Source organism: Diceros bicornis, chromosome 9, assembly GCF_020826845.1.
Source record: "Diceros bicornis minor isolate mBicDic1 chromosome 9, mDicBic1.mat.cur, whole genome shotgun sequence".
Lineage (NCBI taxonomy): Eukaryota > Metazoa > Chordata > Mammalia > Perissodactyla > Rhinocerotidae > Diceros > Diceros bicornis.
In genome coordinates this window covers 28,652,310-28,679,769 of record NC_080748.1, presented here as the reverse complement: position 1 = coordinate 28,679,769, position 27,460 = coordinate 28,652,310, and the positions used below count along the sequence as shown (strand labels likewise).

General features: G+C 36.4%; 1 protein-coding gene across 3 annotated transcripts in view; it reads left to right on the top strand.

The window, feature by feature from the left end:
• Positions 1-27,460, top strand: part of RB1 (RB transcriptional corepressor 1) — a 150,157-nt gene that overhangs the window by 117,942 nt on the left and 4,755 nt on the right. For all 3 annotated transcript variants that reach the window (XM_058548166.1, XM_058548167.1, XM_058548168.1), the window contains exons 18-25: positions 12,854-12,969; positions 16,059-16,204; positions 17,755-17,900; positions 21,196-21,300; positions 21,751-21,864; positions 21,965-22,128; positions 24,328-24,358; positions 27,216-27,358. In XM_058548166.1, coding sequence (XP_058404149.1) covers positions 12,854-12,969; positions 16,059-16,204; positions 17,755-17,900; positions 21,196-21,300; positions 21,751-21,864; positions 21,965-22,128; positions 24,328-24,358; positions 27,216-27,358 — 965 coding nt within the window. The remainder of the gene's footprint in view (positions 1-12,853; positions 12,970-16,058; positions 16,205-17,754; positions 17,901-21,195; positions 21,301-21,750; positions 21,865-21,964; positions 22,129-24,327; positions 24,359-27,215; positions 27,359-27,460) is intronic.

Genomic DNA, 27,460 nt, shown 5'->3' with positions numbered 1-27,460 from the left:
ATAGGGAGTTCTAGGAAGGGCTTGCTGATAAAGGGACATTTCAACAGAGACTTGAAAGAAATGAAGGAATGAATTATGTGGCTATCTCAGGAAATTAACCTTTAACTGGTAAACAGTCTTAATTTAAAAAGGCCCTCCCCAATCTGTATTTCCAGCCTCATCTTCCATAACTTAGCTTACCAGGTTCATGTCCCCAAGATTTTTATGGCAATTGGAAATTTGTAAGGAGCATTTCAATTGATAAAATTCTACATCTTCTTCTGATTTTTGTTTTGTGTGACACCTCGTAAACTGGGGATGTTTGCTTTGTTTTTGGCTACTTGACAGTGTTCTTCAAGCTAAATATTTCTAGGAGTGTACTGTACCTGTCTTTCATTAAAAGGAGCCCTGGGTTGGTAGTTCCATTTCAAGTCATTTCAAGATCCTACCCCAACTTCTGTCTCCCTGTGCAGTTATTAGGTTTGTGTTTTAATCTTTGATGCTTTGGCTACCAGCCTATTACCTCAAGGAACTGAATTTTCTTCTCCTGAGTTCAGTTTCCCTTGATAACAGTGACATCTGACAGCTTATATCAACTGACTTCCTTGACTTCTCTTAGTTATCTGTCTTCCATATGCTTATATGAGCACCTAGGATCTTAAAGGTACTTACACCCCCCTTGTCTTTTCTCCATGATCACATGGCATCCTAATTTTGGATCTACTGTCAGATTCTTGTCACTGTGTCCTTCAAAGAGCCAACTCTTGGTCTTACTCTCATGTTTTGCCATATGACCTTACCCAGCCGGCTGGTACCTGGAGCTGTGACTTTACTTTTCTCTGACCCAACTCTGCTACTTTCTAAGCACATATGACATCATTCCATGAGGTTTGTTTTTAAAAAATTTTTCCTACGGTTACATTTTTTATTTATAATGTAGGAGAGATATTATTAAGGCTCTTAAAAAGCACTAATAAGAAAAGTAGAAAAAAATTAGAAGGATAAAAGATAACATAACTCTATTACTCTAATAAATCAGCTGTTTATAATTTTCCAGGTTTTTAAAATATCTTTTATTGAGATGTGATTGACATATAACATTATATTAGTTTCAAGTGTACAATATAATGATTCAATATTTGTATGTATTGCAAAATGATTACCAGAAGAGGTCTAGTTAACATCCTTCACCATACATAGTTACAAAATTTTTTTTCTTCTGATGAGAACTTTAAAGATTTACTTAGCAACTTTCAAATATACAATATAGTATTATTATTAACTGTAGTCACCATACTGTACATTACATCCTCATGACTTATTTATTTTATAACTGGAAGTTTGTACCTTTTGATTCCCTTCACCCATTTGGCCCACTCCCTGCCTCTGGCAACCACCAATCTGTTCTCTGTATCCATGAGCTTTTTCTTTTTTTCATTCCACATATAAGTGAGATCATGTAGTATTTGTCTTTCTCTGTCTGACTTATTTTACTTAGCATAATGCCCTCAAAGTCCATCCATGTTGTCACAAATGGCAAGATTTCCTTTTTTAGGGGCCGGCCTAGTAGCGCAGCGGTTAAGTGCACGTGCTCCACTTTGGTGGCCCGGGGTTCGCAGGTCCGGATCCCGGGTGCACACCAACACGCCGCTTGTCAAGCCATGCTGTGGTGGCATCCCATATGAAGTAGAAGAAGATGGGCACGGATGGTAGCCCAGGGGCAATCTTCCTCAGCGAAAAGAGGAGGATTGGCATCAGGTGTTAGCTCAGGGCTGATCTTCCTCACACACACAAAAAGATTTCTTTTTTTATGACTGAGTGATATTCCAGTGTATGTGTATGTGTATATATCTATATAGACACACCATGTTTTCTTTTTCTGTTTTCATCAGTGGACACTTAAGTTTCAGGTTTAATTTAAATCTTTGCTGTTACACTTATATAGTTGAAATCAGAGAATAATATCTTTAAGATTTGGAAGGGAACACTGCTTTTTCTTTTTATGTGCTCTTAGATGAGCACACTTTCTACTATACCTTTTAACTATGTCTTAGCATAAATTTCTCAAAGTGGTTTTAATCACCATCCATTCTAAACAATATGAAAAATAAGTTAATTTCTGACATGAATATACAGGTAAACTACTGAAGCCTCAGTACCTTCTATTATGACATATCTAAAATATAACTTGTTAAGAATAGATAACTTTTTAGACTTTAATCTTTTCTGAAAAAATGCATATTTTTTTCCTAGTACACTGAGGTTAATTAGAAAATAGGAAAATGTACTTTGTTGTTTTAAAACATCAAAAAAGTAGTTTTATTGACTATTCTTTTTGTGTGTATGTGTGTGAGAAAGATCAGCCCTGGGCTAACATCCGTGCCCATCTTCCTCTACTTTATATGGGACGGTGCCACAGCATGGCTTGACAAGCAGTGCGTCGGTGTGAGCCCGGGATCCAAACCTACGAACCTTGGGCCGCCGAAGCAGAGTGCACGTACTTAACCGCTGCGCCACCGGGCCAGCCCCATATCTACTATTCTGTAAATTTAAAAACAATCTTTGGTCAGAAGCAGTAAAATTCTTATCTAAGATTTATACTATCTGAAGGAGAGAGTTGAAATTCTGCTGCCTTGCTTTGTAATGTAGAGAAGGCTTTTTCAGGGGCTTCCTCAAAGTAGTATACCTGCTGGAGATGAATCTGGAAAAAAGTTTTGTTCATAGAATTTCTGAGACTAAATGAGCGTTAAATAAGTATGCTACAGAAGATAGATTTTGTTTAAACAAAACCATTTAAAATTACTAGTCAGAAACACTATCAAATCATATGACAAGAGCCTAATTCTTATTTGTTAAAACATTTGTTAATGAAAATGCAGTTTTTCCCTTTAATGGATATGCTCAGCATTATAAAACTGATATCTTTTGGAAAATTTTCAGCTGAAGTAGAGAAGTGGATAGTTTGATTTATTCAGATTTGTTCCACTCATTGTTTTTGAATTAGTTTCTTCTTGAGGAGGAGTATATCTTAAAATGTTTGTTTTTATTACTTCAGTATTTATTTAAAGGTTACATGAAAATATGTTCTTAAAATATTGATAATTAGAAGAAGTAATCTCTTCAATAATGCTTTGCATTTGATCATATTATAAATTGAAACTAAAAGTTTAGAACTCTGCTTTAGTGAATCTGTTCTGGGATTCAGTCTTGATAATGATAGTCAGAATCTCTTTTAGGAACACCTTGACTTGATAGCTTTTAAGTCCTTTACTCTCTGGAGAGGTTCATGCTTGCTTTAGAAATGTTTGTTAATTATGAAAGATTATGTAGAGTAGACTTATAGCTTCTACTTTTTCTATCCATATACTTATTCAGTGAGATTTATACTAATTTTGCTGACAGAGAGAGTCTGGTTTCCTTCACAAGATTAAGTGGCAAAACAGAGTGAAGTGTTGTCCAAAGAGTGATTATGTTGACGATTAATTTAAGTACATAAGTAATGACATGAGACAGCTTGCCTGAGTCCAGGGGAAAACTGTCGTCTGAGTCCTAGGGGGAAACAATGCTACAGATATAAATATATAAATTTTCAAAAGTTAAATATTCCGTTAAATCTCTTCTTTACGGTTTTTTTAAAAATCAGTTACTGTATTAGTTATCTATTACTGTGTAAGAAATTACCCCAAAACTTAGCAACTTAAAACAACTAATATTTATTACCTCACACTGTTGAAGGTCAGGAATCTGGGAGTGGCTTAGCTGTTCGGTTTTGGCTCCGATTCTCTCAGGAGAGATCCTCAAGTTGTCCACCAAGACTGCAGTTAGTTTAAAGCTTTACTGGAGTTGGAGAATCTGCTTCAAGTTCACTCACATGGTTGTTGGCAGTCTTCACTTATTCACTGGCTGTTGGCCAGAGGTTTCATTTGTTTGCCACGTGGACCTCTCCATAGGGCTGCTCACTACCTGGCAGTAGCTCTCCCCCAGAGGAAGAGATCCTAGAAAGTGAAAGTGCCGAAGATGGTAACTGCAGGTTTTTAATAAGCTAATCTCAGAAGTGACATGCCGTCACTTCTGCCGTATGCCACTGACCACACAGACTAACCCTGGTACAATATAGGAGGCGTCTGCACAGGAGTGTAGATACCCAGTGGCAGGGATTGTTGGGGTGATCTTAGAGGCCAGCTGCTACAGTTGGTATTTTGTGTCGATTAGAAAGCAAATCATATCATCAATTTTCTTCTTTGTGCTTTGCTGTATTTAACTCATGGTATGGCTGTGTCATATAACATTCTAGAAATATTTATTGAGTGTTAATTATATGCTAGGCACTGGGATTTTATTTTAAGAACTCTAAAAGTCTCATCTGGACCCTGTTAGTCACCTGCTTAAAATCCTTGAAGAGTTTATCTCTTGCTATTTCCTTGCTATGCAATCTTATCTTTTAGCCTTATGGAACTAATCATTTCTGTCCTAAGAGTTTATGTTCCAGGTACCATTCTGAGCACTTCACACTTATCTCATTTAATTGTCAGAACAACTCTATGAGAAAGTATTATTTTTCTCATTTTATAAGTATTATTTTCTCATTCTCATTTCTCATTATTCTTAGCTAAGTGAAATTTCTCTAAGGCCATAATTTCTCTTCTCTTGCTTCTGAGCCACCTAGTCTGCTTTTTGCTTAAAATAACTTCTTTCTTTAGGACTCAACTCAGGCATAACCTCTTCCAGGAAGTTTTCCCTAATCTGGATTAGGGAAAAGAGAGTCGCTCTCTTACTTCCATGGCACCCTGTGCATCCTTGTATTATGGAACTTATCTTTATTGCTATTTTAAATTTACTAATCTGTTTGCTTCGTTAGACTAGAAACTGGAGCATAAGGGTTAAAAACAAGTGCTCTGGAGTCAAAAGGCTTGGGGCCAAATCCTGGATCCACCCTTTACTAACTGTGACTTTGAGCAATTTACTTTTAGCCTACCTTTTTTCACTTGTAAAATGACATAAAAAATAGTATCTTCCTCCTAGAGTTGTGAGAATGAAAAAATATAAATAAAGTGCTTGGTGCTATGGCTGGCGTTCAATAAATGTTATCAATAAACTCTTCAAGGGCAGAATTATTGAATGCTTATTATGTGCCATGTAATGTACCAAACCTTTGTGAAGATTATTTTATTTAATTCTCACAACAACCCTATGTGGTAGGTACTATCATTAATGTTATATTCTTCTTAGCATCTCTAGTGCCTGTCACAGACTGTGAGTATTTGTTGAAGGAATGAGAGAGTAAATGATAGATGGAATTGTGGGGAGTGGAGCTAATTGTAGGGAAAGACAACAACATGTAAACATGGTTAAAAGCATGACATTAGGCAAAAAGAATGAAGGAGAAAATGAGAAAAGAGAAATCATTGTAGTGTCGTAGCTACAACACATGTTCTAGAAACAGGTAGACTTGGGTTTGAATCCCTGCTCCACCATTTATTAGCCATATCACATGGGGCAAATTTCTTAACTTCTGTGCTTTCAGCTCTTTATCTGTAAAATGGGGATAATAGTATCTATTTTATAGCCTTATTATGAGGATTAAATGAGACAATCATGTAAAATATTTAGTATAGAACCTGGCGTACAGTAGATACTCCATAAGCATTAACTAGTACTGTTAGTAAATGGAGAGAATCAAGACAGAATTTTGGTAGTGAAGAAAATAAAATAGGATTATGAAGTATGTGGTATTGACTTTGAATCATTAATCATAGTTATCAAAATTAGGCATGATAGGAGGAAAGATCACAGTTGTTATTCTTCCTTATAGTGCAGTACCCTCACCAAATTTTTGCTGTGGGTCTGACGTAAAGTTAAAAATTAGTTCTCATAAACTAAAGTTAACGAAATGTTCCTGATATTCTGTCTTCTTATCCTATCATCACTTTAATCCCAAATGCTGGGAAAATGAGAACCGAAAGTCTTCTGCCAATGATTGACTGTCATGATTTAGGGAATTTCTGAGTGTCACAATAGAGACGGTACTTTTTACATCTGACTGACCTCAAATTTGCCTGGGTTAGTAGTATTCTAGAAAATAGAATTTGGGGACTGGTTGAAAGGATGCCTTTTGAAACCTAATAAGGCAGGACATGGAGTTGTTACAACAATATTGCTCTTTCAGAAAGGATAGTGAGTCACCTTTAGAAATTTATATCAGAATTAGAAAATACATTTGGCAATTCTTAAGGTGATGGCAGAAGAGGAGAGAGATGTATAGGGAGAGGTGGCAGGCCTCGAGTGGGAGGAAGCTAGAATGGTAGGATTGCATTAGAATCTTCAGAGGAGCTTTTCTAAAATGTAGATGGTTTCCCTTCCTGGGCATATCAGAATCTTGGGGGTTGAGGAGAAACCTGGCATGTGTGTATATTAAAGCTTCATTGGGGACTCTGATATATGCTGCCCTCCAGCTAAATTAGAGGCTATGTCGTCAGAAAGTAGGACTTTACCTTATAAAATATCATTGAAAACTAAAGTCAGATATTCTAGAAAATATTAACTTTTTTTTTTTTTTTGGAGTCCTAGGGCAGGAGTTGTTAGAATTTGGAGACAACCTGAGCTGTGTTCTGTTAGGCAAAGAGGAGGGAAGCTGAAGATGACGAATATGTCTTTTATGTACAATTTTGCCTCAGTTGGGCTCTGTTAAGATTCACTTACTTATGGACAAATAGCTAATGCATATTTCTTTTTAACTTTTACTCTAATGTTTGTTATTCATATGACTAGCTTAATTGGGAGCATGACCCAAAGTTTAATTTTTTGGTTAAAATTTACTATTTTGGCTTCATATATATAAAGACTGGATTAAGGTAATCTGCTTTGCCTTTCTTCCAGTGCTTCAGAGAATTCATGATCAAAGGCCAGACTCAATATTAATTCTATGATTTGTTTTAACTAACAAGAACTATCATTTAAAAGTATAATTGCACTCCTAGGTCGAGGTTTCTTTTTAAGGGGGAAAAAAGAGGCATTTCTCAGATTTGCTTAACTTTTCACTTTAAAAAAATTTAATGTATTCATAAAAAAAAGAAAAAGGAGCTTAAAAAGCAAGCTCAAGGGCTGGCCGGGTGGCATAATGGTTAAATTCACGAGCTCTGCTTTGGCCGCCTGGTGTTCGTGGCTGCAGATCCCAGGCGTGAACCTACACACCGCTCATCAAGCCATGCTGTGGCAGGTGTCCCACATACAAAATAGAGAAAGACTGGCACAGATGTTAGCTCAGGAACAATCTTCCTCAAGCAAAAAGAGAAAGATTGGCAACAGATGTTAGCTCAGGGACAATCTTCCTCACCAAAAAAAAAAAAAAAAGCAAGCTCCACAGATCAGAGAAAGCAATTGCAAACTTATGATTTTAAACTGTCATCTTCATTTGTAAGAAAGGAATGCTCTATACTGTAATACTCAAGGTTTACTTATAATTAAGAAATGGAGAATATGGGCCGGCCCCGTGGCTTAGCGGTTAAGTGCGTGCGCTCCACTGCTGGCGGCCCGGGTTCGGATCCCAGGCGCGCACCGACGCACCGCTTCTCCGACCATGCTGAGGCTACATCCCACATACAGCAACTAGAAGGATGTGCAACTATGACATACAACTATCTACTGGGGCTTTGGGGGAAAAATAAATAAATAAAATTATAAAAAAAAAAGAAAGAAATGGAGAATAAAAAAAGAATCCTATAGGCACCCTAAGCATGGCCTAGGCCATTGACGGTCTAGGCTTGAAAGTTTCTGAACTCCTGTTACACTTAAAGACATACCACACAGTTAACAATGCTTGTTTGAATGCACATATTTTAGTATAACAGTTTAACAGTCAATTTTATTTTTTTATAGTTACTTTGTAGGTTTTTGTTTCATTGAAATTAAGTATAAAAATTACCTTGTCATGGGGGCCAGCCCAGTGACGCAAGCAGTTGAGTGCGTGCGCTCCACTTTGGCGGCCCAGGGTTCACAGGTTCGGATCCCGGGCGCACACTGACGCACTGCTGGTCATGCCATGCTGTGGCAGCATCCCATATAAAAGTAGAGGAAGATGGGCACAGATGTTAGCTCAGGGCCAATCTTCCTCGGAAAAAAAAAAAAAGAGGAAGATCGGAATCCAATGTTAGCTCAGGGCTGATCTTCCTCACCAAAAAAAAAAAACAAAAAAACAAAAAACAACTTGTCATGGGTATACTGATGTACTGAAACTAAATTGTGTCTGGAGAAACTTATGTTACCTTAATATATCAAGTCACTCTTGTACCCATATCTGGCCAACCTTGATTTTAAGTTTCCAGGGCAAGAATGACCAAGGGGTTTCCAAAGCCAGAGCAGGTGTAGAAATAGTAATGAGCATATCAATAAGAATCAGTTGCTAGGAACCTAGGCCCAGCCAATAAGCCTACTCCTACTAGACTCAGATCTAGTTCAGTTTCAGAATTGGAAACTTTAAGGATTATAAAATTATGAGAACTCAGAGTAGTTCCACCTAGAAGTAAAAGCAACAAAGACCAGTGAAATCCTTCAATAATGTTGGCTTAAGTTTCTGAGTTTGTTTTCTTTTCTTGAAAATGATATAATGTTTACTCATTAAACAATTTTGGACACAAAACTTCGGCATCATGAGTATGCCATAATATTTGCTGTTATGGAATAATAGATATGAGTAAAGAGTACTAGTTAGATTCCCATAGACAAAAATCTGGTGATTTTGATTCTCTGCTATAGAGGCCTTGGTTAAGAGGCAAGAATTATTTGAGGAAAATGACTTTAATTGTGATAATTTAATCATAGGATATGTTTTTGTTTTTTACTTCTTTACAAATCCTAGTCATCAGCATTATTAATAGATAACTTGATGATTCCTCTCTTCAGCAAGGCAAGGATGTTTATTCCTCACCTTTGAACTCCAGTCTACATTTCTCTTGCCTTCTGTTTGGTCATAACCCTCTCTTCCTTCAAAATTTGGCAAAACATCTTTGCCTTTCATCATATTCAGATATGCTAGCTTCCTTTGACAAACTTTCATACCCTATTCCTCTCTTAATGTCTGCTTCTCATACTGTGTTAGTTCCCTTTATAGTATTAATTCCTCCTACTGTTTGAATTTTTATGCATTTTGCAAATATTCGTTATAGGTATTCTTGTCCTCTTCCTTTCGGTTAGAATAAGATCTTTTCTTTGGATTAGGAACTAACTTTCCCACAGTACTTAGGGTAAGTTCTACAAATAATGACTCTTCAACGCCGTTTTATCATGACTGCTAGAAAGGAGGAAGCCCTCACTAGATGTACTTGCTGTGGCAATTGAAGATGGTACTGATGGGAGTGGACTTTTGACTCCTGTAGTACTTCACTCAGAAAAGTGGCTGTGTTAGTTTAACTGCATGAATTTTGTCATGTCCCTTGGAGCTGCCTACCCAGAGCAAGTATGTCAAACATCCTCAAGTAAACGCTGACCCAGTTTTAGGAATCTTGGCTAATTTTGAATTAGAATTCTTTCTTTAAACAATATTTTAAAATTAACACAACAAACACATAATATATTATGTGAGTTATATCTTTAAAAAAATACTTAGAAAAAACCCCTGATACTACCAAGTAACTTCATTTGAAATAAAGAAAATAGGATCTACCTAAATTGGTATACCTCTCATTCTTTTTGAAAATTTTGACAAATATATCAATTTAGAAAATACTTTTGTTTATTTATTTTTTTGGGTGAGGAAGATTGGCCCTGAGCTAACATCCATTGCCAATCTTCTTCTTTTTGCTCAGGAAGATTAGCTCTGAGCTAACATATGTGCCTATCTTCCTCTATTTTTTGTGTGTGGGATGCCACCACAGCATGTCTTGATGAGCAGTGCATAGGTCCGCACCTGGGATCTGAACTTGCAAACTCCAGGCCACCGAAGCAGAGCGCGCAAACTTGACATTACACCACTAGGCCGGCCTCTAGAAAATACTTATTTTGTGAGGAAGATCAGCCCTGAGCTAACATCCGGTGCCAACTTTCCTCTTTTTTTTTTGCTAAGGAAGATTGGCCCTGGGCTAACGTCTGTGCCCATCTTCCTCTACTTTATATGGGACGCCACCACAGCATGGCTTGACAAGCGGTGTGTCAGTCCACACCTGGGATCCGAACCTGCAAACCCTGGGGTGCCGAAGTGGAGCAATCGAACTTAACCACTATGCCACGGGGCCAGCCCTTAGAAAATAATTTTTAAAATACATTTTAAAGTACGAAGTTGTTTGAAATGTTTATGTGTTTAAAATTGTATATAATTGCCAAAATAACATTACTATTCCTTTACAGTATTCAAGTTCTTAAAAATATCTGCTTTTAGTCTATAATTTAACAAAAGGATCACTGTTTTGAGAGGCTTTTATTTTTTTATTTTTTTGATAATTTAAATATACTTTATTTATTTATTTATTTTTGTAGTAACATTGGTTTATAACATTGTAAAAATTTCAGGTATACATCATTATACTTCTATTTCTGCATAGATTACATCATGTTCACCACCAAAATACTAATTACAACCCATCACCACACACGTGTACTGAATTATCCCCTTTCACGCTCCTCCCTCCCCCCTTCCCCTCTGGTAACCACCAATCCAATCTCTGTCCCTATGTGTTTGTTTATTGTTGTTATTATCTACTACTTAATGAAGGAAATCATACGATATTTGACCTTCTCCCTCTGACTTATTTCACTTTGCATAATACCCTCAGTGTCCATTCATGTTGTCACAAATGCCTGGATTTCATCGTTTCTTATGGCTGAGTAGTATTCCATTGTGTATATATACCACATCTTCTTTATCCATTCGTCCCTTGATGGGCACTTAGGTTGCTTCCAAGTCTTGGCTATTGTGAATAACGCTGCAATGAACACAGGGGTGCATGTACCTTTACAAATTGGTGTTTTCAAGTTCTTTGGATAAATACCCAACAGTGGAATAGCTGGATCATATGGTAGTTCTATCCTTGATTTTTTGAGGAATCTCCATACTGTTTTCCATAGCGGCTGCACCAGTTTGCAATGCCACCAGCAGTGTATGAGAGTTCCCTTCTCTCCACATCCTCTCCAACACATGTTGTTTCCTGTCTTGTTAATTATAGCCATTCTGACGGGCGTGAGGTGATATCTCATTGTAGTTTTGATTTGCATTTCCCTGATAGTTAGTGATTTTGAACATCTTTTCATGTGTCTGTTGGCCATCTGTATATCTTCTTTGGAGAAATGTCTGTTCAGGTCTTTTGCCCATTTTTTAATTGGGTTGGTAGTTTTTTTGTTGTTGAGATGCATGAGTTCTTTATATATTTTGGAGATTAAGCCCTTATCAGATATATGGTTTGCAAATATCTTCTCCTAATTGTTTGGTTGTCTTTTCGTTTTGTTGATGGTTTCCTTTGCTGTACAGAAGCTTTTTAGTTTGATGTAGTCCCATTTGTTTATTTTTTCTATTGTTTCTCTTGCCCAGTCAGACATGGTGCTTGAAAAGATGTTGCTAAGACCGATGTCGAAGAGCATACTGCCTATGTTTTCTTCTAGAAGTGTCATAGTTTCAGGTCTTACATTCAAGTCTTTAATCCATTTGGAGTTAATTTTTGTGTATGGTGTAAAGTAAGGGTCTACTTTGATTTTTTTGCATGTGGCTATCCAGTTTTCCCAACACCATTTGTTGAAGAGACTTTCTTTTCCTCATTGTATGTTCTTGTCTCCTTTGTCAAAGATTAACTGTCTATAGATGTGTGGGTTTATTTCTGGGCTTTCGATTCTATTCCATTGATCTGTGTGTCTGTTTTTGTGCCAGTACCATGCTGTTTTGGTTACTATAGCTTTGTAGTATATTTTGAAATCAGGGAGTGTGATACCTCCAGCTTTGTTCTTTTTTCTCAGGATTCCTTTAGCTATTTGGGGTCTTTTGTTGTTCCATATAAATTTTAGGATTCTTTGTTCTATTTCTGTGAAAAATGTTGTTGGAACTTTGATAGGGATTGCATTGAATCTATAGATTGCTTTAGGAAGTATGGACATCTTAACTATGTTAATTCTTCCAATCCAAGAGCACGGGATATCTTTCCATTTCTTTGTGTCTTCTTCAGTTTCTTTCAGAAATGTTTTATAGTTTTTGGTGTACAGATCTTTCACCTCTTTGGTTAAGTTTATTCCTAGGTATTTTATTCTTTTTGTTGCAATTGTAAATGGGATTGTATTCTTAATTTCTCTTTCTGCTACTTCGTTATTAGTGTACAGAAATGCAACTGATTTTTGTATGTTGATTTTGTATCCTGCAACTTTACCATATTCGTTTATTACTTCTAAAACTTTCCTGGTGGATTCTTTAGAGTTTTCTGTATACAAAAGCATGTCATCTGCAAATAGTGACAGTTGCACTTCTTCCTTTCCAATTTGGATCCCTTTTATTTCTTTCTCTTGCCTGATTGCTCTGGCTAGGACTTCCAGTACTATGTTAAATAGGAGTGGTGACAGTGGGCATCCTTGTCTGGTTCCTGTTCTTAGAGGGATAGCTTTCAGTTTTTCACCATTGAGGATGATATTAGCTGTGGGTTTGTCATATATGCTCTTTATTATGTTGAAGTACTTTCCTTCTATACCCATTTTATTCAGAGTTTAGTCCATTACTTTGTGTATAGTACAAAAATTAGCAATCAGTATTTTCAAAGTGGAGAAAAGGATCTCATTCTGACTTCTAAATTGCTACTGTCAATTGTGACTAAATTCATAGTGCTCACCATGTTAGACAATATGATTTTGATATGTGCATGGAAAAATCACACTTACCACTTTTGTTTTAATGTCATCTTGTTTCATATAGGATTCACCTTTATTTGATCTTATTAAACAAGCAAAGGACCGAGAAGGACCAGCTGATCACCTTGAATCTTGTACTCTCAACCTTCCTCTCCAGAATAATCATACTGCAGCAGATATGTAAGTAGAGTGTATGTTATGTTATCCATTCAGCCTGCAAATAGATTTTGAGCATGGTGTAATGCGAGATACTATATAGAAGCTGTAGGGAATAGAATTTTGAATAAGACATTGTTCCTGCTTTCAAGAAGCAGGAAAATAAGACATATGAGCCAAATAAAGGTCATATAAAGTAGTACAAAGTGCTACTGAAATCACTGAGGTTTGGTGTAATGAGAGCAGTTTTCATGGCAGAGATGGCAATTTAGATAGGCCTTAAAGGTGGAATAGGATTTCAGCATGGAAACTGGAGAGCAGGGAGGAGACAAAAGTGTTCCAAGAGTCACAGATGGCATGAACCCAAAGCATAACAGCTAGGAAAGCAGGAAACACTTTTCATGGAGTGCAGATCAGTGCATTTGGCGTGAAGCATAGGATAGGCATAGGGAGTAGTGTGGGTTATGAGACCAGAACGGTTGATTAATGAATGATGATGATGGAAGAAGCAAGCAATAGCTAACATTTATTGTGGTTCACTGTGTGCTGGAAAGTTGCCTAAGTACTTCAGATTTTTTTTTCATTTAATCTTCGTAACAGCCCTGTAAGGTAGTACATACTGCTGTCAGCCTCAGTTATCTATAAAATAGGAATTACAGAAATAAGGTAACTTGCTGAAAGTCGACAGAAATCAAACCCAAGCAATCTGACCCCAAAGCCCATGCTCTTAAACATTCTAGCTATACTGCCTGTCTTGGCGGTGTGCCTAATGTTATGTTTCTGTTTAGTTCTGTGTAGGAATTGACATTACAGTGTTCTGTGATTAATGCAGGGACTGTTTTCCAGAGATGTCATTTCCATGCTAACTTTTACCCAAAGTATTTCTAGCATATGGAGCCTCAGCATTCACAAATAAATTTGTTTGCTAGGTAATACTGTAATATAAATAAGTTAAGCCTTATCTTTTTCTTTAATTCAATAAACAGTTGTCTGTTAAGTGCCAGGAAGTGTTCTAGGCACTGGGACTACAAAGGTGAGTAGGATGGACTAGGTCCTTCCCCTCATAGAGCCTAACATTCTAGAGGAAGGAAATAGACAGTGAGCAAATAAACTAATGCATAAGGTGATTTTAATGTATAATAATTTCTGTAATGGAAGTAAACAGAGTGCTGTGAAAGAGAGTAACTGAGAGAGTGATAGAATGTTTAGGGAAGCTTTCTTTGATGAAGTGATATTTGACCTGAGACCTCAAGCACAAGTGGATGCTGGCCAGGCAAAAGTCTGCTTGATGTGCATTCAGGAAGAGCAGATGGCAAGCGCAGTGGCCCTAGAGCAGACTTACCTGATCTGAGGAACAGAAAGAAGTCCCATTGTGGCTGGGCAAAAATGAGCAAGAGGAGAATGGTACAAGACGAAGTTGGAGAGGCAAACTGGGGCTAGACCTTGTAGGTTCCCATAGGACATAGAAAAGAGTTTGGATTTTAGAAGGGCAATGGGAAAGCATTAAGGGTTTAAGCAGGGATGCAGCTTGCTGTAATTTGTATTTTTAAAGATCTGCTTTCTGGCTGCTATTTGAAGTACAAGTGGAATTGGAGGAGAGAAAGGAACAGGGCAAAGAAGAAAGTAGGAAGATTTCTTTGGAGATGATTTCAGTAGTCCGAGTGAGAAATATAGGTGACTTGGTCTAAGATATGTCAGTAGAGATAGAAAGAAATGGAAAGAGGGGCCGGCTGGGTGGTGCAAGCGGTTAAGTGCACACGCTCCGCTGTGGCGGCCCGGGGTTTGCCAGTTCGGATCCCGGGCATGCACCGATGCACTGCTTGGCAAGCCGTGCTGTGGCAGCGTCCCATATCAAGTGGAGGAAGATGGGCACGGATGGTAGCCCAGGGCCAGTCTTCCTCAGCAAAAAAAAGAGGAAGATTGGCAGATGTTATCACAGGGCTGATCTCCTCACAAAAAAAAAAGAAAGAAATGGAGATCTGGGATATATTTTAGAGGAAGATTTAATAGGACTTGTTTTTGCATTGGGTTTGAGGAATTTGGTAAAAGGGAGGAATTAAAAGTAACTCTTAGGTTTTTGACTTAAGAAACTGGATGTAATGTGGAACCATTTATTGAGATGGGAAGAATGGGGGAAAAATCAAGAGCTCTGCTTTGGCCTTCTTAAGTTTAAGATTCAAGTAGTGAATTGAATATTTGCACCTAGAACTCAAGAAAGACTAACTTCTACCGAAGTTAAGTCAGTCTACCATATTGTCAGTTAGTGAATTGAAGAGAAATCCAAGGTTGATGGTAGACTAGGCCCTGGAACTTATAAAATCATTAGGATAGCGATTCCCTTTTCCTCATGTACTAGTTAATATACTACATGTAGTAGAAACGTCCCTATAAGGTACAAATCCTACTTCCTGCTCAAAATTATTTCTCAGCCACTAAAACAAAATTAGAAAGTAGACCTCAATTTTCTTGTAATATAAAGTGCAGTACAGAGCGGTAGAACGTCAGAAATTGAGAGAAAATATTTACTAATATGTCTGCCTTGATTTATGCCTGACTGATTTAGTATACAGGTATAAATCTGCCTTGATAATGTTATCCGAAGTATTAATTCATAGAATTCTGTACTGTATAATTTAGATTGGTGTGTGTGTGTTTAACTTAAGTCTTATCATATATATGAACTATAGTTATCAATAAAACATTTTTAAGAGAAATGTAACTACACTGTTTTGGTATCAGTAACTTGCTCTTTTAAGCTGGAGTTATTTTATGATCTCAGTCCCACTATAAAATTATTAAAATGAAACATATATACATATACAGCTTGTTTTTATCAACAAGACAGTAATTCCCATTTAATTATTAAAATGGAGTTAGAAATGATAATGACAAGTTTAGTTTTCCTGTTAAGCTATCTTTTCCAGCTTGTATTTAAATAGCCTGCTCAAGGAATTTGGTATAGAATAACAGATTAAATAGACAAGCTGTGTTTGGATGCAGTGTACAGCCGTGTGTGTGCATGCGTGTGTGTGTGTGTGCATGTGTGTGAGAGAGAGAGAGAGAGAGATTCTTAGCAAACTTCAAATGAAGACTTTTCCTTTGAATATATCTAGGTATCTTTCTCCTGTAAGATCCCCAAAGAAAAAAGGGTCAACTACACGTGTAAATTCTACTGCAAATGCAGAGGCACAAGCAACCTCAGCCTTCCAGACTCAGAAGCCATTGAAATCTACCTCCCTTTCACTCTTTTACAAAAAAGGTTAGTAGATGATTACTTTGAAGAGCATGGACTCTGAAACCAGGCTGACTGGGTTCGAATCATGGCGCTTCTGCGTACTAGGTGTGACTTTGGGCAAGTCACTTAATATCTCTATGCCTCAGTTTCATCATCTGTCAAATGGAAATGATAATAATAATAACCTACTTTATAATAATAATAACCTACCTTATAGGGTTTTGGAGACAATTAAATGAATTAATACATAAAATGCTTCCAACAGTGCCTAGCACATAGTAAGCACTCAGAAAGTGTTAGATGTTGTTATTGTTGCTGCTGCTCCTGTTGTTATGCTTTCAAATTAATGTTTGGTAATATTTGCTTCTGACATTACTTTTGCTGTTCAGGTATATATGTAGAGTTGAGATTATACAGTGTGCTGTGGCCTAGTGCAGGCATCTTTCCTGACAACCAGGTTGTGTAGCATTCTCTGATTGTGTGTGTATGTGGTTGGGCAGGGAGGTCAGTTTGTGTGTCTGTGCATGTGTATGTAACTACAAATGCACACTCATTTGGAGCTCTTTGAAGGAAAGTAGAAAGGCCAGATTCCTCTGTGATAAATCTTTTTTCTGATTTTATTCAAGTCAGAAATATACTAAGCTATATAGGCATATTCTAAGACAGACCTTAAGTGAGAGCAGTGGTTCCAAAGTGTGGTCCCCAACCAGCAGAATCCGCCTCACTTTAAAAATTGGAGAAAGGAGAATTTTTGCTTGGCCCCCACCCTAGAAGTACTCAATCAGAAATTCTAGGATGAGGCACAAAAATCCTTGTTTCAACAAGCTCTCCAGGCAAGTCTGATGCATGCTCAAGTTTGAGAACCACGGGGATAAAGTAACTAAAAAATTCTGATTGTCTTATGCAAGTCTTTGAAAGGTACGTTTAAACCAAGGGTCATTATATTTAAAGTAGATGGAGGAAAATTTAATTTTGTGGATTCCTTTTTTCCAAATCTGTATTCCAGTAGTGTTTTTTTAATAGACTTTCCAAGTAAATTTCATATAACAATCATGTTACCACTTAGGTAATCTACAAGTGTACCATTTTTCAATAGAGGATGCTCCATTGGTATTTTATAAACAAATACACTATTTGTTTTTTGTTTTTCAGATTGGAAAAATTAGTAGACACTGGCAATTCCATTATGTTTAAAAATAATTATCCCTCTTGAATATTGATAATGAGAATGTCCAACGTCTGTAATGAGTGATTACCAATGGAACTGAAACAAACCCTGTTTTTGGATTGTGTAATTTCACAGTATCTTATGATCTTCCTTCCTCTACCTTCCATCCTTGCCTGAATTTCATGCTGTAATAGTTAATTCAGCAAGAATTATTTTGCCTTCTATGTACATAGCACTATGCTAAGACTAGGAATCATTTATTCATAAGGAAAATAGTGGTAGAGGTGAGGTTACCGTTAAAAGGCTATTTGATAGTATTATGGTTATAGCAATTTAATCTTTTGAAAAAATCCACTTGTAATTCAAAATGAACAGTAAACACGACTAATTCACCTTCTCTCTCCAGTATATCGACTAGCATATCTTCGGCTAAATACCTTGTGTGCACGCCTTCTGTCTGACCACTCAGAACTAGAACCCATCATCTGGACCCTTTTCCAGCACACCCTGCAAAATGAGTATGAACTCATGAGAGACAGACATTTGGACCAAGTAAGAAAACAGTGCACTTCACCTACTTCTTTGTTAACCATGGACTGATTTCTTAAGAAAAGATTAGCTTCAAATGAGAAGCTAGACCAATTTAGTAGACTTAATATATATTCACTTGTTGGCTTCTTTTTATGTTTTTGCTGTAATTCTTACAAATTAGAGCTTGAGAGTATTTCAATAACTTGTATAATGACATGAAAGATCTTATTTGCAAAAATCACTGAAGAAACTGTTTATCATAGGCTTTTGCTGTGTTGTGGTAAGCTAGATTTCATTTTAGAGTGGGAAAAAACAGGAGACTTAAGAACCAGTTTATGTAACCAGTGCCGAATGAATGAATGAACTAACTAAACAATGAGTTAATTAATTAGTTAATTTACAGAGAATGATCTCTCATATCTTCCTTTTTCTTCTCTGTAAACAGGATAATAAGAATATTTTTTTTTGTAACAGCTTTATTGAGATGTAATTCACATACCATACAAATTACCCATTTAAATTGTACAGTTCAGTGGCTTTTAGTATATTCACAGAGTTGTGCAACTATCACCAAAATCAATTTTAAAACATTTTTATCATGCCAAAAAGAAACCCCATACCCTTTAGCATTCACCCTCCTATTCCACCCCCCCAAATCTATAGATTTGCCTATTCTGGACATTTCATATAAATGGAATCGTATAATATGTTATCTTTTTGTGTCTGGCTTCTTTCACTTAGTATAATGTTTTCATTGTTCATCTGTGTTATAGCTTGTATCAGTACTTCATTCCTTTTTAATGCCAAATAATATTCTATTGTATGGATATACCACATCATGTTTATTCATCAGATGATGTACATTTGAATTGTTTGAACTTTTTAGCTACTATGAATAATGTTACTAATGAACATTCATATACAAGTTTTTGTGTAGACATGTTTTCATTTCTCTTGGGTATTCACCTAAGAGTGGAATTGCTAGGTCATATTGTAACTCTATGTTTAACCTTTTGAGAAATGGCTAGATTCTTTTCCAACACAGCTACACCATTTTACATTCTTACCAGCAGTGTATGAGGTTCCCATTTCTCCACATCCTCACCAACTTATTTGCCTTTTTGATTATAACCATACTAGTGGGTATGAGGTGGTATCTCTTGGTGGTTTTTTTCTTTTTCTTTGCTGAGGAAGATTCACCCTGAGCTAACATCCACTGCCAATCTTCCTCTTTTTGTATGTGAGCTGCGACCACAGTGTGGTCCCTGACAGATGAGTGGTGTAGGTCTGTGCCCGGGAATCGAACTTGGGCTGCTGAAGCAGAGCGTGCCAAATGTAACCAGTTGGGCTGCCCTCTTTGTGGTTTTGATTTGCATTTTCCTGATGGCTAGTGATGTTGATTGAGCATCTTTTCATGTGCTTATTGGCCATTTTTATATCTTCTTTGGAGAAATATCTATTCAGATCCTTTGCCTATTTTTTAATTGGGTTGTCTTTTTAGTACTGAGTTATAAGGGTTCTTTATGTATTCTACATACAAGTCTCTTATCAGATATGTGATTTGCAAATATTTTTTCCGATTCTGTGAGTTGGCTTTTCACTTTCTTGATGCTGTCCTTTTAAGCACAGAAGTTTTTAATTTTGATGATGTTCAATTTATTTTTTTGTTGTTCTTGTTACTGGTGCTTTTGGTGTCATATCTAAGAAACCATTGCCAAATCAGAGGTGGTAAAATTTATCCCTGTTTTCCTACAAGAGTTTTATAGTTTTAGCTCTCACATTTAGATTTTGATCCATTTTGAGTTCATTTTTGTATGCAGTATGAGGTAGGGGTGCAACTTCTTTCTTTTGTATGTCAATACTAGTTGTTCCAGCACCGTTTCTTGAAAAGTCTTTTCATTCCCCATTTTGATGGTTGTTGAAAATCAAGTAACTATAAATATGTAAATATTTCTGATCTCTTAATTCTATTCCGTTGATCTGTGTGTCTCTGCTTATACCAGTACCATACTGTCTTGATTACTGTAGCTTTGTAGTAAGTTTTGAAATAGGAAAGCATGAGTGCTCCAATTTTGCTCTTCTTTTTCAAGATTGCTCTAACTATTCTGAAACTTGAATTTCCATATTAATTTTAGGATTGGCTTGTCAATTTCTGCAAAGAAGCCAACTGGGATTTTGATAGAGATTGCATTGAATCATAGATCAATCTGAGTACTGTCATCTTAACAACATTAAGTCTTCCAATCCATGAACATATGATGTCTTTCCATTTATTTAGATCTTCTTTAATTACTTTCAATGATGTTTTGTAGTTTTCAGAGTACAAGTTTTGCACTTGTTTTGTTAACTTTATTCCCAAGTATTTTATTCTTTTTAACACTCTTGTAAATAGAATTGTTTCCTTAATTCCTTTTTCAGAGTGTTCATTATGAATGTATAGAAATATGGTTGATTTTTGTATATTGATCTTGTATCCTACAACGTTGCTGAAGATGTTTATCAGTTCTAATAGTTTTTTAGTGGATTCCTTAAGATTTGCGATATATAAGATCATGTCATCTGTGAATAGAGATAGTTTTACTTCTTTTTTTACAATCTAGATGACTTTTATTTCACTTACTTGCCTAATTGCCCTGGCTTAACCTCCAGTACTATGTTGAATGGAAGTGGTGACAGGGGACTTCCTTGTCTTGTTCCTGATCTTGTTCCTGAACCAAAAGTGGGTTCGCCTCCTGGCGAGTTAAAATCAGACTCTCGACCAGAAGTAGTTGTCACACAAAGTAGAGCTTATTTGCAGCAAATAGGAGGCCACGGGGAATCATTTCCAAAGTCATGGCTCTCCCCAAGTGCAGGACAGCAGGGGCCTTTTATTTCTGATAGGGTGTGAATATTCAAAAGGGAGGGTGGGTATTCACTTGCACAGGCTGAGTTGGGAAACATGCTTCCACGTGCACTGCAGGTTATGGTAATAAGGCCTAAGATCCTCCGGAGAGAAGATCTTAGCATTAAAAATGAGGCAAAGGTCATAGGCTTTGCTCTTATGGTGGGCTTGGTCTGGTTCAGGGTAGTTGGTGATTGCATCTCCCTAACATAACAAAAAGAAAAAAACAATTTGGAGAAATAGTTAAAAGCTTCTGAAACCTCTCTTGAGTTTCTCAGGGCAATTAGTCGGTGATAGTCTTAGGGGAAAGGATTCAGTCTTTCCTACAGGAAATTAAATTTCCATTTTTTGAAGCTAAAAGAAAGATAGAGAGCTTTTTAGAATACAACCATGTAGCAAAATTCTGACTATTTTTACATCGCATTTATTTACCAGATTATGATGTGTTCCATGTATGGCATATGCAAAGTGAAGAATATAGACCTTAAATTCAAAATCATTGTAACAGCGTACAAGGATCTCCCTCATGCTGTTCAGGAGGTAGGCAATCTTCCATGGTAAGATTTTTTTGTATATATCCACATCTATAATATGGATAACTTCATATATTCTGACCTTATTATACAAATTCACGTATCAATTTTTTACTTTTATATTATTAACTACTTGTAACTAAAATGAAATTGGAAAGTTATCACTTTAATATCCAAATTCATATTATAAAGTTAATATGGAATACTATATCCCTGCAATAAAGAGGATATTTGTGATAAACTTTTACATGTATATATAAAGTAGACATATATATAGTCTGACATTTTACTTCTGGTAGAGCATCTGTAATCCAAGTCTAAGAAGGCTTTTTCAGATTATTTTTTACTATATAACGTGTGCTTCTTACTGTTAAAAAGTTTTATAAACTATTAAAAAAGAAAGTATAAAGAGAGAAATTCCCGAATTCATTTAACAAGTATTTTTACTCTTCCTCAGACATTCAAACGTGTTTTGATCAGAGAAGAGGAATATGATTCCATTATAGTATTCTATAACTCAGTCTTCATGCAGAGACTGAAAACAAATATTTTGCAGTACGCTTCCACCAGGGTATGTTGAAAATATCCTTTGATTGGGAAAATCTAATTGTAAAGCAATGAATCTCACTAAAACATTAAATAAATAATCTACTTTTTTGTTTTTGCTCTAGCCCCCTACCTTGTCACCAATACCTCACATTCCTCGAAGCCCTTACAAGTTTTCTAGTTCACCTTTACGGATTCCTGGGGGGAACATCTATATATCACCCCTGAAGAATCCGTATAAAATTTCAGAAGGTCTGCCAACTCCAACAAAAATGACTCCAAGATCAAGGTCTGTGTTCTCTCTTTAGGGAAGTGGTAAAAAATAAGAGGGGATTATTTTGATCTAAGCATAAAAATATCAAGCTTTCTTCATTTAAAATAAGCTAGACTCTCGAGTCCCTGACTTGATTATTTATATTAAGTGACATGATAAGAATTTGGGAGGGAAGAAAGGTAATCTGTTTACTTTAGATGGGTTTGCAAAAAATGTCATCAACTTTTCTGACTGGGGTCTGTTCTTTTGTAAACAGTCTGAGAACCAGTTTGATAACAGATTTCAATTCACTTTCATATTTTTGTAAGTTGCCAGTCTGCTAAACGAAGTAGATTACTTTTGGTTAAGAATTTTTATTCTGTAGTTTATTGAATGTCCTGTAAACTCTTTCTGTGGACCTGTTCATCTTGCTGTTATAAAAATCTAGATGACTGCTTAAATGTTGATGACTATAAATTAAGTCCTTAGAAGTCCATCCCTAATTCTGCCTGTGGCTTCCGTATATTACTTTGGGCAGGTCTCTATGTCTACTTCAGAACAGTGCGTGCATCAGGGAAATGATGAGTCTGAAGCTGTTTTAAATTCTCAGATGAAAGGTTCTGTGCAACTACAAATCATTATATTATCTCCCACGTCCAACCTCAAGTGCTCTCTGGCTTTGAAGTGCTTCAATTATTATATGTTATCATGGGCTATTTGAAACTGACTTTATTTGTACAAAGTGGGAGGCAGATTAGCTAATATAGTTAATGTAGTCTCATCTCAGAAATTGTCAGCCCATACCTTTGTACTTAATGGGCAAGAAAAACAAACAAGAAGGGGATATATTAACCCCTTAGAAAACGTTTGCGTGGTGCTTTATATAAGTAATATACGCTCATGATAAAAATTTCAAATTCTACAAGAAAAGATAAAGTAGAAAATAATTGGCAGATGATATGAATGCTCTTGTGTGCCTCTGTACCGTACTTTATTTGGTGTTCTTATAGTTGAGTATCTACACTGGTATCTACGACTTATGTTATAAGCTGCTAAGATGACACACCATGTCTGTTTAATTTACACAGTCCCATACCACCACATGAAAATGTGTACTTAAGGTAATTTTTTAATGATGATAGTTAATCCATATTATGCTGATAATGATGGCTGTTTGCTGATCCTAGTGAAATCACTTCCGGGTTGGGGTTCTTTAACAAAACATCATATTCTAAAAATCCTGGTAAATCACTGATCAGGCATTAAGTGAGCATCTTAACACTCTACTTATCCAGCGTATTTAGGTATTTTGGTTAGTCAAATATATATAAGATGATGGCCACTTATCAAGGAATTGGAGGGCAATAAAATCTATGTATCTACTAGTTCCATGTACATCTGATCAAATCTTTGTTATATCAGGCTAATGCTGATCTTTAGCTTTATTAGCATATACATAAATTATGTGGTTCAAACAAGGACAAACAGACCAATAGAGATTTCTGATTCTAGGATATGTGATAAATAGCCTTTACTATATATCCATATAGATCCTAATTAGAATTCTGATTATTACTTAATACAGTAAGTTTTGCCAAATGTAACTTGAATTTTTAATGAGAAAATGTGAAAGAAATTTTAATTGATAACTTGTTGATTTATGAAGAAGTAAGTAGGGGTAAACTTAAAATTTTCTTTTATCTTTATTTTTATTTTATTTTGTGTGTGTGTGAGGAAGATCAGCCTTGAGCTACAGCTGATGCCAATCCTCCTCTTTTTTTTGCTGAGGAAGACTGGCCCTGGGCTAACATCCGTGCCCATCTTCCTCTGCTTTATATGGGACGCCACCACAGCATGGCTTGGCAAGCGGTGTGTCGGTGCACGACCAGGATCTGAACTTGCGAACCCCGGGCCACCAAAGTGGAGTGCGCACACTTAACTGCTGCGCCACCGGGCCGGCCCCTCTTTTATCCTCTTGAAATGTGGGCAATGGCAGAATATGTTCTTGCAAATATGTAGTTCTTGCTTTAAAAATCTAGGAGACCAGCTCAGTGTATGATTAGACTAGCACTGTTAGAATAAGCCCCTAATGAGTATAATTTATCAGTGATTCTAGAGGTAGAGGAAACCTTTGATTTGCTATTTCTGATAGTTTAAAATGATTTGTGTGTGTTTATCTCTGCACAGTTGTATTTGATTTTTGTTACTAATTTGTATTTTATCTTCACTTGACAGAATCTTAGTATCAATTGGGGAATCATTTGGGGTGAGTATTTTCTCTCTATGAAATACAATGGCATGCACTATAACTATAAAAGAAATTGAATATTTCTATAATTCGAATTTATAAATGCCTTTATTCAAATACCTCATCCAGAAACATTGCATAGAATTTAGGAGATATATATGTATATTAAGATTTATTTTAAAATCACATTTAATTTCAAATCATACTCATAATTGGTGAATTTCAAAGCTATTTTCTAAGCGTTCCTTTGAGATTATATAATACAGTCACGTGTGGCTTAACGACAGGGATATGTTCTGAGAAATGCATACGGACCGCATATACAATGGTGGTCCCCTAAGATTAGTACCATATAGTCTAGGCATGGGGTAGGCTATACCAGTTAGGTTTGTATAAGTATACTCTATGTTGTTTGCACAATGACGAAATCACCTAACGATGCATTTCTCAGAAGGTATCCCTGTCATAAAGCCACACTTGGCTGTACATGTATATGTGTATATATATACATTCATGTACATACATACAAATATATGTATGTATATAGTCTCAAAGGAACATTTAGAAAACAGCTTTGAAATTCACTAATTACGAGTGTGATTTGAAATAAGATACTCCAAAATGTAACCACCATATCCACATGTCAACAGCCAGTCCCTATCTGCTGGTCTTCTCCTATTATATATATATCTACTTTTGCTTGTCCTTCCTCTCAGACTTCTCAGACTTCTAGGATATTCTTTCTCTGGTAAATTGATTAGGAATTGGTTACATGAGACTCTGTCCCAGTGTAAGTGGCAGGACATGTGGAAGTCTTTGTTCCAGAAGGATCCAAAGGAAAGCTTAGCTTTGAAACAGTTATTTTAGACTGGGAACCTACTACTCTAGTTGGCCTTCCATTAACATAACTAATTCAACAGTCCTATATTTAGTGTGCATTGCTATTAATATGTTATACCACCTCTACCTCTCCTGTCTATATTAGTTGCTGCATAACATTTATTTATTTATTGCTGCATAACAGATCACCCCCAAACTTAGTAACTTAAAACATTTTTTAATCTCAGTGTCTGTGGGTCACTAATCGAGGCACAACTTAGCTGGGTCCAGGGCCTCCCCTCACAAGGCTGCAATCAACGTGTCAGCCTGGGCTGCAGTTATCTCAAGGCTCAGCTGGAGGAGGATCTCTTGCAAACTCATTCGTATGGCTGTTGGCTGATCCTCGATGGCTAGCGGCCCAAGTCTTCAGTTCCTTGCCACTTGGGCCTCTCCATCTGACTACTCAATACTCAACATAGCAGCTTGCTTCCCCTAGAACGAGGACTCCGAGAGGGAAGGAGAGACAGAGGGAGATAATGAGCAAGATGTAAGTCACGGTCTTCTTGTAACTAATATTAGAAGTGATGTTCCGTCACTTTTGCCATACCATTTTTGTCAGAAATAAGATAGCACTAGGTCCAACCCACACTCAAGGAGAAGGGGATTACACAAGGGTGTAAATACTAGGAGGTGGGGATTAGTGAGAACCACTCTAGAGTTTGCCTTGCACTTTCCCAAATGGAATAGCTAGAGAAAGATAATAGTTTTTATGCTAAAAGACCAAGTGTTAAAATGTATGTCACAAATAGTAAATGCTGTGACATGTAGCCCAAGATAGGCTGCAGCTGTCAGGCGTCACAATGGAGATGTGGGACCACATAAGTAGGGTTAGATCAGGATAGGTATAGAGTAGTGGTCTTTAAACTTTTCTGCGTGCCATACCTTTAAAAGAATTGACAAAATGTTATATGTACTTCTGTGTTTTAAAGCTGCTAACTAAAAATCTTATCATAAATTAAATAAGTGCTCAGGATTTAGTTTCTCTCATATTATATATGTGCTCTAAATATATTTCCCATCAAATCTGTTTTGCATTTTATTTTTAGAAAATTCGCTCATTTAATTTTTGGAAAATAAAGCATAATTAGCAAAGCTAATCCTGTCATATCAGTCAAATCAGACTTATTTCTATCAGAAAGTCTGACTTTATTTTTTAGTTCAAATAAACATGTTCATACACATCCCTAAGATAATCATCTCAGTCTGGTTCTAACATAGACAAGAAATAGAATTTTTCCATGTGTTTGTCCCTTGGATAAAATAAGGTGGTGTGCCCCCTTTGGTATTTCTTACCAAAGCTTCCTTTACTTTGCTATGACGGGATTCTCCCTCAGGAGATATATATTTCAAATCATCTCCAATAATACTGGATGGATTCAAATTCTTAATTCTTTTCAATATTTGATTTTTTATTTAAAAAACTATGAATTAACAGCATTTCAACAAATACTATATCAATGATGGTTTAAAATATATAAACTATATGATTTGTCAACATAATACCCATAAAGTGAGTCCAAAATCATTATTCAGTGGACTTTTCACCTCTTAATAAATTCTTGTGACATTCTCTCTGGTTATGTCATGCCCTCAAAAAAAAAAAAAATCTGTCAAAAACAAGGTTCCAGAGAGCTGTTCCAACTTTACATGCTTCTGAGAAGTAGCCCTGGTTTTGTGTGTGGGTGAGTTCCAAAAATGAGGAACCAGGACTTGCAGAGTAGTAGTCAGAGTTGATGGAGGAAGAGGAAGAGCCTCATGGGAAGAGACAAGTGGATTTAACAGGAGTGAGTATTTAATTGAGGTAGAGTTATTCAGAGGACAGTTACTCTGATTTTGAGAGTTTTCATATCTCCTATTTGGTCCAATAAAGCAGAAAATTAAAATGCAGATATTACCTCTGCCTGATTTTTGACACACCCCAAACTACAATTAAGGGATGCTAACTACAAAATGCTGGCATGTAATGATTTAAAATAAAGAATTCTGTAATTCGTAGACTTCTGAGAAATTCCAGAAAATAAATCAGATGGTGTGTAACAGCGACCGTGTGCTTAAAAGAAGTGCTGAAGGAAGCAACCCTCCTAAACCACTGAAAAAACTACGCTTTGATATTGAAGGATCAGACGAAGCAGATGGAAGGTAGGAACAGTTTTAGAATGTTTTTCAGTAGCTGAGCTGGTCGTCTGGAGAACCCTGGGTGCCAGCTCTGCTCCTGACTTCCACCAATCCCTTTCATGCCAA